Below are 18,427 nucleotides of genomic sequence, written 5' to 3' on the forward strand. Positions count from 1 at the left end.
TCGTAAAAACTAACGTTATTAATTTCTCCTCTGAATCCGTGAATTTGGAGGTCGTTAAAATGATAACATGGTAAATATGTTATAAATATTAAGGTTATCAAATTTGACGTTCCCTGTTTTCACTAAATGCCTTGATTTTAGCGCCTCCATTTTTACCACTTCAGTTTTATCATTCATCGCGTTCACAGTGTAATTTTTGTTACTTCCGGTAGATCGGAATACGGCAGCAGCCCCGGCGCGACCGTGTTATTCATTTACGGGTTGTATCGGATTTGTAGAGCTGGGGTAGCAATAGCGGACGATGGTGGCAAAAATTGTGAATAAAAATGTAAATAATACGCTTTCTGTGACCCCAAATGTGTCTTAACGATTTCGGTTTGTTGAACTTAAATATCTACTCGGTTCATTAAGAATCCACTTAATTTAAAAAAAGAGGTTCGGCGTCTCTGGGCGCCTGCTCGCTTCGGCAGCTGACAGCCGACCTAGCATTGTTCCCTCCCTCTCCCGGAGAAGGCATCTGATTCCCAGCTGTTCGTGTTAAAGGGAGACGGAGAGTAGAGACATCTCTTGACCAACGACATCACTGCCGTACTATTGAAAATGCATGCGAATGGCTATGGACTACAAGCACTCCGCTGTCGCGCCGGGGCTATTGCCGTATTCCGATGTACCGGAAATAACAAAAATTACACTGAACGCGGTGAAGGACAAAACTGAAGTGGTAAAAATGGAGACGTTAAAATCAAGGGAGTGAAAGAAAACAGGCAACGTCAAATTTGCTAACCTTAATATTTATAACATTAATATTTACCATGGTATCATTTGCTTGACCTCCAAATTCACGGATTCTAATTTTCACAGAGGCGAAATTAATCACATGTTGGTTTTTACGGGACTCAATTTTACCACTTTCAGTATTTCACACCTTCAATTCATTTCAAGTTAATTTGTGTTATTTTGACCCTTCATAAAGAATAGATAATGCACCAACTACACCTTTAATGCTCACCTGGAGAAATAATGAAATTCCCTAAAATCTTGAACAAAAATGTCAGATAAAACTCAGATTGAGTCAAAATTTCGCCTAAAGGTGTGTTCGTCAGAGTTTATAATTAATGTCAAAGTGAAACTCCATCTGAATGCAGATTTATCAAGTCCAAAATTTTTATATAGAAAAAAAAATTAAATTTAGATTTCTGTGTATTCATTTGCTTTGCCACAAACATATCAAACACCCTCTGTGATAAATGTTACACCAGAGTATGACGGGGAAGGGGGATGGAGGGTTTCAACTGCTCTAGTCCTTTGTTAGACAGATCTACCCATATGGGTAGCCTTTGCACAGGTTATAGGGGGTAGTTAACATGTATTTTATTAAATGATTAGATTGTGAGTTGGTCCTGGAAAGCGATTCCCAAACATGGAAAGCCATGACCGGATTAGGATGCTCCTTTTACAGTCAAATTTCTTTTTGCAAGCTTGGCATTAGGTCATACTTGGTTGTGGTTTTTCAATTTTTCAAATTATGTCTTTCTTGCACAGATTCCGGTGTTTTCTTTGTAGTTTGCAGCTAAATGAGTTAAAGCTGAAGTTCTTTATCTCTTCCAAAAGAGGATTTATGGTGACTGAGCTTCACAAGCCAAGGACATTTTTAAAAGCTCTCCTGAGCTCTTTTAAAACTTGTTCCTACCAAACCAGAAAGTGTTGACAGAAACAACAATATGGAAATAAAATTTGTTGTAAACATTTTGTTTTTAAATTATTTCAGTCATCAGCTAATCAATCAAAGAATAACACAGATATGTAAATCGTAAAATAATATAATTTTAAGTTACACTTAGCAGCTTTTCATTAAATGTAGTCTGTAAAATAAATGGATAATTTAAGCAATAATAAAACAAAGATTGTTTAAGGCAGAAATGCATCTTAAGTGCACTTTGATATTGATGAAATATGACTTGCTTCACATTACATTTACATTACATTTACATTACATTTACATTACATTTACATTACATTTACATTACATTTAAACAGCTATTTTTAAGCAGGTTACAATTTAAAACCCATCAGTTGTAGCTGTAGTTTTCCTTCAGGTTGACCTGGCTCACCAAGACCTTCTCCTCCACGGGAAAGGGTTTGGGAACCCTTAAGGATTTCACTGTGATGCTGAGTGACTGCTGTGCAGGCTTGGATTTCATGACAGTCAAGGGTCTGTCGACTCTTTGGGTTTTAAACATAGTACTCTTCTGGATGATATCAGCAGAGGCTGTATTTAGAGAAAAATTTTTCTTAGTGTTTTATTAATTGACTCAGATTTTATTTAAATTTCATTCTGCAGGGCATTACTGATCCTGTTCAGTGCTGGGGCTTTGGTTGTTGGGAGGAGATGTGCAGATTCCCACCTGACACCTGGAGACACTCTTCCTTGTGCCTTTCCTTCCATGCTTTCAGTTTGCAGGCCTTGGAGCAGAAGAACACTTTAAGGCAACGACCACAAGCAATCAGCTTCACAAAGGCTGAGCGACCGCAGTGATAGCAGAACTTAAACGCTGGCTGCCTAAGGAAAGATTTACAAATACAGGGTTGAGAAGTGCAATGTGAAATGTATATTTAAACAGTAGACAAAAGAAAGATGGCGTGTGTACCTGAGAGTCTTTTCTGTCACTGATTTTCCGTTAGGGGATGCCAGCCTGTTGTCCTCTGAGGCTGTGGGTGTTAATGTTGAATTAGTATTTATTACATCTATAAAACATTGACACGTGTCTCATAAATCAAGTTAGAAATGATACTTGGTTATCGAAAAAAAATGTACAACACCCTACGACAGTCTTGGCTATTTGATATTAATTTGGACTATACTCAAAACTCAAGTAATATGGAAAATTGTCTACTAGTGGAGGACAATTAAAGCAACTGCCAACATGCATCGGTCTGGACAACCAAGCAAGTTCTCCCTGAATGGAGACCGCAAGATGCTAAAAGAAATCTCCAAAAACCCTTAAGTGTGATCGCAGGATTTAAAGCAGGATCTTGCTACTGTTGACATGAAATAGCATGACTGTACAATCAGAAGCAGACTCATAAGTTAAATTTCCTAAACTAGAGTTTACCACAGAGAATGCAGACAAAGACCAGGACTTCTGGAATAATGTTCTTTGGACAGGTGGGTCTAAAACTGAATTATTTTGACATCTGGAAGGTGGACATGTTCAGCATAGACCAACTAAACTCCTCCAGGAACCTCATACCAGCTGTGAAGCATAAAACTAGAAGTTCGTTCGTTCGTCGTCTTCCGCTTATCCAGGACCGGGTTGCGGGGGCAGCAGACTCAGCAGAGACGCCCAGACGTCCCTCTCTCCAGACACCTCCTCCAGCTCCTCCAGGGGGAGCCCAAGGCGTTCCCAGGCCAGCCGAGAGACATAGTCCCTCCAGCGTGTCCTGGGCCGTCCCCTGGGCCTCCTCCCGGTGGGACGTGCCTGGAACACCTCCTGAGGAAGGCGTCCAGGAGGCATCCGGTATAGATGCCCGGGCCACCTCAACTGGCTCCTCTCGATGTGGAGTGGCAGCGGCTCTACTCCGAGCTCCTCGCGGATGGCCGAGCTCCTCACCCTATCTCTAAGGGAGTGCCCGGCCACCCTACGGAGGAAGCTCATTTCAGCCGCTTGTATCCGTGATCTCGTTCTTTCGGTCATGACCCAAAGTTCATGGCCATAGGTGAGGGTAGGAACGTAGACCGACCAGTAAATTGAGAGCTTTGCTTTTCGGCTCAGCTCTCTCTTCACCACAATGGACCAGCACAGCGCCCCCATTACTGTGGCAGCCGCACCGATCCGTCTGTCGATCTCCCGCTCCATTCTTCCCTCACTCGTGAACAAGACCCCGAGATACTTAAACTCCTCCACTTGAGGCAGGAACTCCCCTCCAACTTGAAGAGGACAAGCCACCCTTTTCCGGTCGAGTACCATGGCCTCGGACTTCGAGGAGCTGATCCTCATCCCAGCCGCTTCACACTCGGCTGCAAACCACCACAGCGCATGCTGTAGGTCTTGGCTAGAGGGGGCCAGCAGGACCACGTCATCCGCAAAAAGAAGAGACGTAATCCACTGGTCCCCAAACCAGACCCCCTCCGGCCCTTGGCTGCGTCTAGAAATCCTGTCCATAAAAGTTATGAACAGGACCGGCGACAAAGGGCAGCCCTGCCGGAGTCCAACATGCACTGGGAACAGGTCCGACTTAGTGCCGGCAATGCGGACCAAACTCCTGCTCCGCTCGTACAGGGACCGGATGGCCCCTAATAAAGGGCACCCGATTCCATACTCCTGGAGCACCCCCCACAGGGCATCACGAGGGACACGGTCGAATGCCTTCTCCAGGTCCACAAAACACATGTGAACCGGTTGGGCAAACTCCCATGAACCCTCGAGCACCCTGTAGAGAGTATAGAGCTGGTCCAGTGTTCCACGGCTGGGACGAAAACCACACTGTTCCTCCTGAAGCCGAGGTTCGACTATCGGTCGGACTCTCCTCTCCAATGCCCTGGCGTAGGCCTTACCAGGGAGGCTGAGGAGTGTGATCCCCCTGTAGTTAGAACACACCCTCCGGTCCCCCTTCTTATAAAGGGGGACCACCACCCCAGTCTGCCGGTCCAGAGGCACTGTCCCCGACCGCCACGCAACGTTGAAGAGGGGTGTCAACCATGACAGCCCTACAACATCCAGACACTTGAGGTACTCAGGGCGGATCTCATCCACCCCCGAAGCCTTGCCACCGCGGAGCTTTTTAACCACCTCGGTGACTTCAGCCTGGGTGATGAAAGAGTCCAACCCCGAGTCCCCAGCCTCTGTTTCCACCACGGAATGCGTGATGGCAGGATTGAGGAGATCCTCGAAGTACTCCTTCCACTGCCCGATAATGTCCTCAGTCGAGGTCAGCAGTCTCCTGCCCCCACTATAAACAGTGTTGGCAAAGCACTGCTTCCCCCTCCTGAGGCGCCGGACGGTTTGCCAGAATCGCTTCGAGGCCAACCGGTAGTCCTTCTCCATGGCCTCACCGAACTCTTCCCAGGCCCGAGTTTATGCCTCTGCCACAGCCCGGGCCGCAGCACGCTTGGCCTCACGGTACTCGTCAGCCGCCTCAGGAGTCCCACAAGCCAACCACAGCCGATAGGACTCCTTCTTCAGCTTAACAGCATCCCTTACTGCCGGTGTCCACCACCGGGTTCTGGGATTGCCGCCACGACAGGCACCGCAGACCTTACGGCCGCAGCTATGGGCAGCAGCATCGACAATAGATGCAGAGAACATGGTCCACTCGGACTCTATGTCTCCAACATCCCCCCGGATCTGGTCGAAGCTCTCCCGGAGGTGGGAGTTGAATACATCCCTGGCCGAGGGCTCCGCCAGGCGTTCCCAGCAGACCCTCACTATGCGCTTGGGCCTGCCAAGTCTGTCTGGCTTTCTCCTCCTCCAGCGGATCCAACTCACCACCAGGTGATGATCAGTGGACAGCTCAGCCCCTCTCTTCACCCGAGTGTCCAAAACATGCGGCCGAAGGTCTGATGATACGACAACAAAGTCGATCATCAACCTCCTGCCTAGGGTGTCCTGGTGCCAAGTGCACTGATGGACACCCTTATGTTTGAACATGGTGTTCGTTATGGACAATCCGTGACTAGCACAGAAGTCCAATAACAAAACACCACTCGGATTCAGATCGGGGAGGCCATTCCTCCCGATCACGCCTCTCCAGGTGTCACTGTCGTTCCCCACGTGGGCGTTGAAGTCCCCCAGCAGAATAATGGAGTCCCCGGGAGGGGCACTATCCAGCACCCCCGACAGGGACGCCAAGAAGGCAGGGTACTCTGCACTACCACTCGGCCCGTAGGCTGAAATGATAGTCAGAGACCTCTCCCCAACTCGAAGGCGCAGGGATACAACCCTCTCATCCACTGGGGTAAACCCCAACACGAGACGGCTGAGCTGGGGGGCAACAAGCAAACCCACACCAGCCCGCCGCCTCTCCCCGTGGGCCACTCCAGAGTAGAAGAGAGTCCAACCCCTCTCAAGGAGATGGGTTCCAGAGCCCACGCTGTGCGTGGAGGCGAGTCCGACTATTTCTAGTCGATATCTCTCGACCTCCCGCACAAGCTCAGGCTCCTTCCCCCACAGCGAGGTGACATTCCACGTCCCTAGAGCCAGCCTAAGCATCCGGGGATCGGGCCGCTGAGGTCTCCACCTTCGTCCGCCACCCAATCCTCTTTGCACCGGTCCCAACGCATTTTTGAACAGCAAGCAGTCAATCTAAAGCAAAAGCTGTGGGACTTTGTAGATGTCCAAGTGGACTACTTGTTCATGGACATCCAGACAACACTGAAGAGCCTCTGCCAGCCTGTGATGTCTCCCACTGAAGACAAGAGGTCCCGTGGAGAGAGAGTAGAATCTCAGCAGGCTCCTTTGAAGAAGCCGCTGTGTAAACAGAACAAGGCCCATTCACCTAAAACTAGAAGTGTTATAGTTATAACACACATTTGTGGTAATATTTATGCTTAATGAGTAAAACTAGGTTTATTTCTTGTTTACCTGTAATTAAATTACTTTACTGTCTAGAGATAAATAAAAAGACAAGGCATCGATGTGTGAACATTTCCTTTGAGAGAACTGAGTATTCAAAGTTGTTTCCAAATTTCTTCACAAAAAAAGTATCAAAATGTTGCACTGACTAGTCAGTGAAAGGTGGCGTTCTCTCTCCACATTCCTCATCTCCGTTTGCCCAGCAGTCTGTCTCAAAAGATCCGACATTACACCCAGCAGTTGGCGCCGTGCTTGGAATATTTCCCTCTCTCGCAGGTTCAAGGCGTGGAATGGAGTGTCAGCAATACGTAGATCCTAAAGCGCAACATAAAGCATAATCAGATAGAAGCATACACAGCAAACACAAATCATTTTTTGAATCTCTAGTACTAAAACAAACCATAAATGCAAAACATTAGATGATGCAGTCTTTAATATGAGCAACTAAAGGGTTACCTGGTGGAAGGAGTAGTGTGCAAAGTCGACTGCAGTTCCCACCACTTCACCCACTGTCACTGGCATCAGGATATTAGCACCAGCCTTGGCTAATTTGTCAAGCTATAAAGACACACAATTTGATCTCATAGCATCACTCATTTAAATAACTGAATTAGACATGAAAGAAATGTGTTGACTTTGTCTTATGCTTTGACTTATCCTGAGAAAAGACCCAATGACGACCCATTTTTATTTAAAATGTTCTTGGGTTTAAAGAAAGAATGATTTTATGTACTCCCAGAAAGTTCCCCGGGCCTTTAGAAGACGAACAGGGCTGCAAGCATCACAGATCCTCTGCCATACTAAACAGTGAGTTTGTTTTATGCTGGACCCACCTGGCATTACTGCCTAATCCCAGCTGCCTTGCAGATAGCATTGTTATGTAGACTTGGTGACCCACCCTCTCTTTGCTGTAGAGATTTTGTTTACCTCCCTGAACCATCCTCCTCATCATGCGCGATGACAATATAAACTCAGGTCATTTTCCAGGTTTCTCTGTCAAATCCAGAAGTTTAAAACCTTTGCATTTTGGCATGGACTTCTCCCATTTTGATTAGTAAAGTTGTCTGAATCTGAACAAATCTAAAATTATATAAAACTCGTCATCTGTCAGGGTAGCAAAGCAAGGCAGGTCAGTACTCTCCGATTGTAGGAGGAGATGTAGGGGGGAACAGAGAAGCATATTAACAGATCTACCATCTATTAAAACTCAAACATGTTTCAGAATTTCTCAAGTATAAAAAATATTAAGGAAAAAATGTTTGAAATTCGATCAATTTGCAGCACTAGAACAGCTCAGTATTTAGGGGATCGAATGTTGGATTTTAAACTGAATTCCACTATTTAGTTCATGATTACTTTGGTGCTGGACATTATCTGCAAAACCTTGTGTTTAACCTGCTTCCTTATGTAGTGGCATGAAATTACCAATAAATGTAAATTTGCATTTATTCTATGATTAATCTGTACTTTTTTGTTTACCAGTTTAATTCTGTTGCCACCTAAGTGGTAGTTGAAGTTGGCGAGGGCGCAGAGGGCACTGCCCACCCTGCAGCCCAATGGTAAGTCAGGATCTGCACCTCCCCTCAGGAGCTCCTCCACTGCCTGAGGAATGAAAAGAGGGCAGATTTGGACAACATGATGTGTTACGCATATTTATGCAATCACTGCCCTGAATGAAGGGAGGGGGAGTACCAGGTCATTGCCACTTGCAATAGCCAAGGAGAGAGGTGAGTGTCCACTCCAGAGGAGGTCTGTACTGGCTCTGTGGGAGAGCAGGAGGGCCACCACTTTACAGGCATTCTGCAAAACACACACACAAATAAAAAGATAATTCAGAGGCTGACATGTTATTTAAAAAGCAGAGTTTTGTTGATGAGCTTAGCTGAAGTGAGCAGCAATCGATAATGAACAGAGTAATGAAGGACTGAAATAAATGTACAGTAGTGATCATCAAAAACATTTTAATGTCAAAGATAATGAGTAAATACCAGTTACAAGTTAGCTGGTTTAAGCCATGTCACAGCATTCCAATTGGATTTAATACGGACTTTAACTAGGCCACTGCTGGTGTGCTTTGGATCATTCTCCTGCAACCAAACCCCACTGCATTTGACCCTAAAGATTTTCTGGCAGTAATCAAAATTTATGTTTTCATCAATTACAGCAAGTCATCCAAGCCAAAGCAGCCCCAGAAAATCACACTACCATCACCAGGTTTAACCATGGGTATAAGGTTCTCTTTCTGAATGTGGTATTAGTTCCATGCCAAACATAACAGGACGCACACCTTCCAAAAGGTTGCACGCAATATTTTCCCAAAAGTCTTTGGGATAAATAAGATATTTTTTTGTGTTCCTTTAGGTCAGCAGTTAGTTTTCACCATAAAACTTTTCATGGGTGGCGTTTATTGACCAGTCTCTTACTGATTGTTAAATCATGAACTTTGACCTAAGCTGAGCCTGATGTTGTTCTGGGTTCTTTCATGACCTCCTGGATGAGTTGTTGATGCACTCTTGGATTAATCTTGGCAGACAGGCCAACTTCATGTTGTCAGACAGGTTCTGTTTAAGTTCTTTCCTGTTTCCACAGGTGTGTCCGAGCTACCGCACCCTGTTAGCGGTCAGACGCCTCGAAGCTCCTCCGGTCCTTGGTCAGAATCTATCTAACACTGACTCTTAAATGAACGACTCTCAAGCAGTTTCTAACTTTTAGCTCCTTTATTCTAAATTAGGCAGAGGAATGATAACAGAGATCAGCGCTGAGGCTCCCGTCTCGGACCGTTGCCGTCTGTGTAAAGATGACGAAGAGCCTCGATAGAAAGTCACATGTAGTTTTATATCTGGTTCTCCAATGCAATGGATGTTCCCTCCCTCAGTGATTATGAGTAGACTATGTGCCACCATTGGGGTGTCTATCTGTTAGATTGTGTCCATCCTTAATCTAAGTGTGCTGTAGCTTTCTAATCAAACCAGTTATACCGGCTGCTCCACCATCACCCAGCCACCCAGTGCCCCAGCCACAGGTCATTCATGACAAACCTTGGGCCATTTATCCTTGTAATGTCTGTCTATGAGCATTCTTATCCTATTGTAACAAAAGGGAGACATTAGAACTTATGTTTTATATTACTATGGTATAAATGGGAAAACCAGCTATGAATAATATTAATAAAGGTTATTCCTAACAGGTACGGTTAGTGAAATCATATAAAACATTTTGTTATTTATACTTCAGGAGCCATTATGGTGTCAATAACTGAACTCACTTCATAAGGATTACATCTCTTTCAGTTTCATATGAATAAGGACATGCTCAGCTGTGAATGTGTGAACTGTACTCACTGACCAAGTAGTCATATTCTCTTTGGCAGGCTATGTGCAGAGCAGTCCTTCCCCCCTCTTTCAGATGCAGATTCTTACTGGTGTCCAGCCATTCTTTATCATTCATTAAGTTCTGTAGCAGACAGAGACGAACGCTGCTATAATTCTACCCCTTCAACATAAAGGCCAGTATAAAAACAGGTCTCATGCTTTAATGTGAAAATAAACATGCACCAGATCAGGTTCATAGATCTCGTCCTGGTCACATGTCCGAGCATCAGGGTCAGTGACAGCATGCAGAAGCAGTTCTGTGATTTCGGGACCTTCAGGACCGGGCAACGCTGCTGCAATGTGGAGCGGATAAAAGCCTTTCTTCTACAGAAAAAAACAGAGTGGTATGTTGGAGGTGATGTATTTGCTCTTGAAAAATATGTTTTGAAATGTTACGAGAAAAAAAAAAAGCAGTAGTATATATTGTATAATATATAAACTCTACAATTACACTCCAAAAATAAATTAAGCTTTAGCAGCATAACCTCACACTGCACCTGATTCAGCTATATATTTAGTGTCATTAACCTTTCAGCTTTCTAGCAGAGGCTAGAAGACGTTCATGATGCCATGCAGCCCAACAAGCTTTTGGAAGCCTTGGAAGAGAAACTGATCCAAAGCATCACATATCCTCCACCATACTTAACAGTAAGAAGGAGGTGTTTGATCCAGAAAAAGTGGCCAGAGTCTAAAAGACATGGGCCTCTGCTTCATGGGATATTATTCCCCAGTAAATAAATCGAAGTCATGGATTATTATGTAAAAGTTCCTAGAAACTGACTCACTTAAAAAAGAAAAATTTAAAAAATGTTCTGCTGAAAAACATGAATTTATTTAAAGGCATTTTCCATATTTTTATTGGATCAGGTGCCAGTAGGTGTTTGGGGATCACTTACAGATGCCTCTTGCACCACATTCTCTTCAATATCCCAAGTAGAATCTTTTTCAAAGCAGGGATTTCATGGAGGATGGTGTTTGCTGTTCTGGTGTTTATGTGTATTGTGGCATGCTGCTTCTATAAAGCTTGGAAATCCATCTCAGCTGTCTTACGAATATATGTGAGATTTAAAAATATCATTTTGAAGATTTACAGAGAGGGTTCCTACCTCTATTGGAAGGGGAATATCAGTGTGAGCTCCACACAAGAGCAGCTTTCTGACAACCTCGGTGTCGCCAGCCATAATGGCCAAAAAGAGGACAGGCATGGGTACCCTGGAAAGATTAGGGTCAGCTCCACGGTCCAGTAACAGCTTCAGGGTGTTTAAACGTGCACGGTGCCTAGCCAAACATAGAGCACATAATCATCATTATCATTAGACCTACAACTAAAGGACCAGCATGTGACGGGGAAAGAGAGCTGACTCGATTTTCATGGCAGCCATGTTGCGCACAGTCTCCTGTGAGTCACGCTGCTGAGGTTGCCCAGTCCGACTCAGCGCCTCTGCTGAGAGCTGCAGCATCTCCTCTGTTACAACGATGTTATAGCTGCGGGCTGAACAGGCTGAGTCAAAGATCTGATTCTGGGTTGGATGTTTGTTTTTGCCCTGCCGCAGAGAGAATAACAGCTCTCAAAAACTTAAAACACAAAAGAATGGAAATGGGTTTACCGTGACCTTGCTACCTTGGCTGGAATTACCTTCCACTGCACACTTCCCAGTGAAATGTGTCCATCCAAAACTTGAATAGAGCACTCCACACCAGATTTTTCAAGAACTTCTCTCTTTTTTAAATCCTGGACATTGATATTGACCTCATCCTCACTTTCTAGATCCTCTCTAACACTTTGTTGATCTCCAGCTTTTTCTGTGTCCTCGTAGCATTCCTCCTTTCCTGTCTCCGTTCTCTCCTCCTCGAGAAGGTGCTCAGAGTCTCCATTGATCTTTTCGCTGTGGTCATGTGAGAAATGCATAGATGGTTCTTCAGAATCCCTAGAAAGACAATGTATACAAAGGTGTAGTTTCGAAACAACTTTTAAACAGTAAAAAGATGCTTTTTATTTATGAAACATTTTTAAAGGCAAGGGAGATGATTGCACTTTTGGATCCTTACTGCTCAGAGAGCTGGCTAAATTTATTCTGGTCCATCATATTTGTGTCGGTGATCTGAGTTTCGGTGTTAAGAACCGCCGTCCGCGATGTGAAGTCAGCCTGGCTGATCTGACGTCGGCTCTCACAAGGTGGAGACATTAAAACCTAACGACGCATTACAAAGATGCTTAGAAAAATGTCAACAGAAAAGAATGTGGGATCATTCAGTCTCTGAGAAACCAGAGAAACCTTAAAATAATTGCTATTGATTTACTTCAGACATTTCTAATATAGTGTACTTTTAAAGGATATTCTCTGCTCTTGAATTTTCTCACATCTTTTCATCTTACAGCCACAAAATGCATTTCTGGGGGATTTTATGTGAAGCAAAAACAAAGTACTGCGAAGTACACATACAAGGATAAAAGATTTTAAACCTCTTTACAAATAAAAACTTAAAAAGTTGTAAATGTATTTGTATTTGTATTCAGCCCCTCCTGTGTCAATACTTTGCAGAACTACTTTTCACTTCAATTACAGCTGTGAGCCTTTTGGGATATGTCCCTTCCACCTTTGAACATCTAGAGATTAAAGTTTGTAACCCACTCCTCTTTGCAAAATTGCTCAAGCTCTCTCAGCCTGGATGAAAATCATCTGTGATCATCAATTTTCAAGTCTTGCTACAGATTCCTAACTGGATTTAGGTTGGAACAGTTGGCTGGGCCATCCTTATACAATCCATTGTGGCTCAGGCTGCATGTCAAGTTGTTGTCCTGCCAAGAAGATGAACCTCAACCCCAGTCTTAAGTATTTTGCAGCATCCAGGATTGCCCTGTATTTAGTCCTATCCAGGCTCCATCAACTCTGACCGGCTTTCCTGTCCCTACAGAAGAAAAAGCATCCCCACAGCATGATGCTGCCATCACTGTGTTTTACAGTGTGATGTGCAGCATTAGTTTAGTTCTAGTTGTACCCATGTAGAATGTTAAACTTTGGTCTCATCTGACCAAAACACCTTCTTCCATACATTTACTGTGGCCCCTTCATGGCTTGTGGCACACTTTGAAATTGATTTCTTATGGCTTTTTTCTTCCAATTCATGTGTAAAGGAAAGCTTTGTAAAGTCCAACACTAATAGTTGTCCTGTCCATAGATTCTCCCACTTGAGCTGTGGATCATGGCAGCTCCTCCAGTGTTTCCATGGGCGACTTGCGTGTCTATCTGATTAATGATCTCCTTGTCCAACCTGTCAGGTTAGGTGGAGGCCATGTCTTGGTAAATTTGCAGATGTGCAACACTCACTTTCAGATGATGGATCGAATAGTGCCCCATGACTTCTTTCTTATTTTATATTGTTTTTTAAATCTAGCTCTGATTGAAACCTTTCCACAACCTTGGCAAGTGGTTACACTGGATTTTATTGAGGGGTATCAGAATAAAAGGGGCTGAATACATTTGTAAGGCTTTGTATAAGCAATGAGCTGCACTGGACATTTTCTTACTGGGGTTTTGCTGCGTGGTTCAATCAAAGTTCTGTGCAGAGACTGAAACGGATAGTAGAGGACATGGCACACAGCCAGGGCAGACATTCCTTCACTGTTCAGCTTGTCAATATCAGCACCCACATCCAACAACAGATGGATCACTTCGTCATGACAGTTTACCTGAAAGGTAAAGATACAAAAATACAATACAAAGTGATTAGGTGAACTACAAAATGGGTACGACTGCATATGACTGGTAGAAGGAGAAAAATTCAAATTGGGAGATGTTACAGTTGCAGCAATCAGTGCAGTTTGTCCTTGTGAATCTGCTACATCCGGATAGACCAAGTCAGTTTGGAGGATCTGTGACACAGCCTGGAGCTCCCCTCTGAAGCTGCACTGAATTATCCGTTCTGAACTGACTTCCAGATGTCCTTTAGGCCCAAAGCTATCCCTGTTCAGAGAGAGAACAGCGGCAACATCCCAGCCAATGTTTTCAGCCTGCAGTCTGAAACAAACATGCATGTAGAGATCAAACTGAGTTTTTCTCTCAGTAAACTGCTCAAATACTCCCCACTCCAAACATGTCTAACCTGTGTCTGTGTATGTGAGCCTGCATGCGGACCTGTAGGGGTAGAGTAGAGAGTGGCTCTCTTTCATATCCTTGGTGTGAAGGAGCATTTGGCTCCCACAGCTCACCATAAAACAGTCGATCCAACTCTCTTCTGCGGGCAGAAGGGAGCGGCAAGTGGTCGCCATCTGTAGAATAGCTTTCAATGCCAGGTGGAAGGATGAAATCCTCGTCTGACAGCAGATCTCTGTCTATGTCCACCTAAAGGGGGATGGGGAGTAAACTGATCTGGATTCAGCTTGGTGAAAAGTTAACAGAGTATATTATTACCTCAGAAATGAACCTGAAAGCCTGCCAGGCTTTTTGAGAACAAACCACTTGAGAGTATTTGAGGCTTGTAAAAAGAAAGCAGAGGTAAATAAGCATACAAACATAGCTGGACTCATTAATTAGCACCACTGATAAACAGTTGTAAACAATCTTAACAGTTTACAAAGATTCAATCTTTAATTTGAGAATTTCCCCAGACCTATATAGACTTAGGTCTGAGGACTCAGATGGTCATGGAGAGAGGTGAATTCTATGGTGAACAACAACATCTGAGGTAATTTGTTATCAGCATCCTACTGAGAGACCAGATGAAGACCCATTTTTATTTTACAGACCAAGGCTTCCAGATTTTATTTGAAATCTCCTGGTATTTCAGAGAGTTCACAAGGCCATGAGATTTTGGAATAAAAACAGGCCCAGAGCATCACACCTCCTTCACCCTATTTAACAGGGGGCACGAGGAGCTTTTCTATAAATGTATCCCCTGTTTCTCAACAAACCCATCTGGGGTGTTTGCAGCCAGAAAGCTAAAACTTTATCTGACCAAAGCCCACAATTCCAGTTAAAGTCCCAGCAGAGTTTAGGAAGCTCGATATGTTTATGTTTGTGATGGTAGGACTGAAAAGGCTTTCTTCTGTCATCACTTCCAAACAACCAGGTAACCTGTAATTACTTGGTGATCCAAAAGGGCAATTTTTGTAGAAAGTGATTTTATCTACCTCCCTAACCATCCTGTTCACTCTGTGTGGTGGTGAGTAAATTATAGATCCTCTTCCAGCCAAGTGGCTTAAAGTTAAAGGACCTCAGCGTTAATTCGTGTTTACATGCCAGGGAAACAAGAGTCATGGATTACTACAAAATTCATTTTAAAAAAGTAAAACATGGGCATAATTATCTCCCACTGAATACATTTACTCAGATTAAACCTTAAACTTTTTTCTATTTTTTTAATTGTGAGATTATGATATTGCAATAAATGTTACATTTGTTATAAAGCTTTTTTTCCATATCTTCACCGGGAGCCAAAGAAATTGTCCTCATCTGTGTGAGTAAATAAAGACACATGTTGCAAAATTTAAATTAAATTTTTACTAGGGATGCACAGATATCAAAATTTAGGCTGATATCAATATCCGATATTAATATTGCTGCTATGGCAGATAACCGATATTTACCAATACTATATATCATATATATCTACTACCCTTTCAACAGTGTGAAGGATTGTATCACAACTATTTCATACCAGTAAAAGCCAAACATTATTAGTATTTGAAAGTTTGGACTAAAACTGTTTTATACCTGTGATCCAGCTTAGAAGGATTCATAGATTTTTAGATGATTAGAAAGATTGGATTAGAACCAGCTCTTACCAGTAAACCCCCAAGGATCATTAATGTCATTTGATGTGTTTTTCTGTTGTTTGATTTTCTGTATCATTGTAATGTTTTTCCTTATGTAGAGCACCTTGAGTCCCTTGTTGCTGAAAAGCGCTAAATAAATAAACTTGACTTGACTCCCCCTCCACAAACACATACACAAACAGCAACAAGATTGTAATAAATATCGATTATTAATATCGGCCCAATACCGATATGTTGTAAAATAACAAACATCGAACAATACATCGTGCAACCCTGATTTTTATCTTGATGGGGTAACCATTGAATTGTTACATTCACAAAAATTCTCTTCTTTTGAGTACAATTGCATTTTTTATATTAAATCATGTGCTTTCAGCTCACAGTAAAATCCCAGCTCCCACCTTTGATTTTGGAAGTGAATACCATCTCTATCACTATTATTTAGAGTTACATTTTTTATTCTACTGTTAAGTATACAGCTCTTCATAAGTTAAGGTATATTGAAGTAAGCTGCTTTTACAAGAAAGAAATGCACAGAATAGAAGAAGTATTGATGTTACACTTATAAGAATACAACTAAAATATTTCTGGGATAACGTTGCAAAAATAAAAACAAAATATCTAAATGCAAAAAAAGATAATGAACCCCGTCAATAATATCCATCCATTTTCTATAACGGGTTCTTCTGTACAGGGTCGCGGGGGAGCTGGTACCTATTTCCAGCAGTCTACGGGCGAGAGCCAGGGTACACCCTGGACAGGTCATCAGTCCATCGCAGGGCAACACAGAGACACACAGGACAAACGACCACACACACACCCATTCATACCTAAGGGCAACTGAGAGAGACCAATTAACCTAACAGTCATGTTTTTGGACTGTGGGAGGAAGCCGGAGTACCCGGAGAGGACCCACGCATGCACAGGGAGAACATGCAAAGACTCATGGCCAGGAGTCAAGGCAACCGTGCAACGAAAAGCACCACCATGCAGCCCCTGTCAATAATACATAAACTCAATGGAATACAGTTAATAAGAGTTAAATAATAAAATAAATAAGGTGATTTTTAAAAATAATTATTCATTTATAATTTTAAGTTAAACCTTTAAAATGAAAACTCAGAGGTTCAGAAAAAAACTGCCTGAAGGAACTATTTTTCATTCTATTTTGATCTGGAGTTTAGTGAAATGTTATGAACTAATCTAATTTAGCTTGTCTTCTATGTAAAGTATCATGAGATCACTTTAGTTGTGCAACTAAACCAACTACGACGAGTAATATATTTACTATAAATATAATTACAAGGCTTTCAGCTCTGAAACAACCTGACAGCCCATACCTGAATCAATGAAGCTTCAGTGACAGAAGACTGCATAAATGTAGCATATTCTGGAAAACTGTGCAGACTAAATCCTTCTTCTACAGAGGAACAGAGTTTCAGCAGGCGCTGCCCGAGCCAGAAGCCCACATCCTGTCTCCCATCTGGATAAGTGACCACACCAGGACCAAACCTCTGGTCACTGTAGTACAAACCCTGAATACGTGGAAGGAGAACATGTTTTTTTTTTACAGAATGCACTTCCTTTTTGTTACCCATAACCCTCAACACAGAAAGCTCACCTGAAAGATGGCTCCACCAGGGAAGCTTAAATGACCATATCCTTCCTTTCTGTTGAGGTAGAACTTGCCAGTGAACTTGTGACCTGTGGGCCAGCAGTACACTCCGTCGCCATGCTTGAAGTCCTTGTAGAAAAAGCCCTCATAGCACTACATGAAAAAAAAAACAGAGGTCCAGAAAACTTAAAGAGAATGAAAAAATGGCAGATGGTGCTGTAATTTTAAATTACCTCTCCATTTCTCCAGCTGTAGCGTCCTTTGCCATGTTTGAAGCTGTCTAGAAATTCGCCCTCATATTTTGACCCGTCGGGCCACTCCTGAACACCGAAGCCCTGCCGCCCTTCTTCACCGACCACAGCGACTCTACCGCCGCCGCTTCCACTCTTTACCCCCGCGGGAGCAGCAGCACCGTTACAGGATGACTGCATTGCTTCCAGGATTCTTCTTAATATGCTGATAAATATGTTAGACTACTGTTAAAAATACATTTAAGCTAAGCATGTTGTTTGTATTTGGGGTGAACGTCAGCTGTTAGATGTCAGGTTTGAGTTTAAATTTTGCCTTTAGCGTTCGTTGGCATGACAACAACGGTGGGCGTGGCGCAAGGGACTTTTCACGCATGCGCATCGTAAAGACAAATTTAAAAACAATGTAACTGAATTAATAATATTCATTAGTTTTGCCAAGGTATGCAGGCCAGTAAATTAGGATATAATGAAAGACTTTATTTATTTCCATGATACAATTTAAAAAGTAAAACTCTCTTGTTATATTTCAAGCGTTTCTGTAAATTTTGATCATTTTAGCTTAAGGCTAATGAAAACCCCAAATGGAGTATCTAGGAAACTTAAAATATTAAACAATACAACTAGACAGCTTTTAATACTTACTAAAAAGTATGTCCATATATTGTACAGTACATACTTTGAATGCTTGGTTGGGCTACTGCATCAGTGGTGCTTGGAATGTAGGTGATCAGCCTGTAGTACTGCTGAGGTGTTAAGTTGGGCCAGGTTGCTTTAACAGCAGCCTTCAGCTCATCTGCAACGTTGGGTGAGGTGTCTCAAATTTTTCCATCAACATGCTTGGA

General features: G+C 43.0%; 1 protein-coding gene across 1 annotated transcript; it reads right to left on the reverse strand.

Annotated features, from left to right (window-relative positions):
* Nucleotides 1-1,804: 1,804 nt before the first annotated feature.
* Nucleotides 1,805-17,903, reverse strand: ankmy1 (ankyrin repeat and MYND domain containing 1). The gene is made up of 19 exons (XM_047374268.1): nucleotides 17,568-17,903; nucleotides 17,341-17,487; nucleotides 17,060-17,254; nucleotides 14,048-14,286; nucleotides 13,746-13,962; nucleotides 13,473-13,634; nucleotides 11,993-12,135; nucleotides 11,580-11,871; nucleotides 11,306-11,487; nucleotides 11,050-11,221; nucleotides 10,127-10,267; nucleotides 9,918-10,025; nucleotides 8,265-8,372; nucleotides 8,052-8,174; nucleotides 7,029-7,130; nucleotides 6,722-6,887; nucleotides 2,649-2,709; nucleotides 2,406-2,560; nucleotides 1,805-2,269 (listed from the first exon to the last, which is right to left on the reverse strand). The coding sequence occupies exons 1-19, from the start codon at nucleotides 17,763-17,765 to the stop codon at nucleotides 2,070-2,072; spliced, it is 3,111 nt and encodes a 1,036-aa protein (XP_047230224.1). The 5' UTR covers nucleotides 17,766-17,903; the 3' UTR covers nucleotides 1,805-2,069.
* Nucleotides 17,904-18,427: the final 524 nt, after the last annotated feature.

The sequence above is a fragment of the Girardinichthys multiradiatus genome, chromosome 9 (assembly GCF_021462225.1).
Source record: "Girardinichthys multiradiatus isolate DD_20200921_A chromosome 9, DD_fGirMul_XY1, whole genome shotgun sequence".
Taxonomy (NCBI): Eukaryota; Metazoa; Chordata; class Actinopteri; order Cyprinodontiformes; family Goodeidae; genus Girardinichthys; species Girardinichthys multiradiatus.

What these genes read in the sequence shown, in the direction of transcription:
- ankmy1 (XM_047374268.1), bottom strand. Translation starts at nt 17,765, where the DNA reads ATGCAGTCATCCTGTAACGGTGCTGCTGCTCCCGCGGGGGTAAAGAGT. An exon ending in GTGGCAACAGAATTAAACTG is followed by an intron (nt 7,131 to 8,051) that starts GTAAACAAAAAA and finishes GTGTCTTTATAG; the next exon opens with CTTGACAAATTAGCCAAGGC. An exon ending in GTGACAGAAAAGACTCTCAG is followed by an intron (nt 2,561 to 2,648) that starts GTACACACGCCA and finishes ATCTTTCCTTAG; the next exon opens with GCAGCCAGCGTTTAAGTTCT.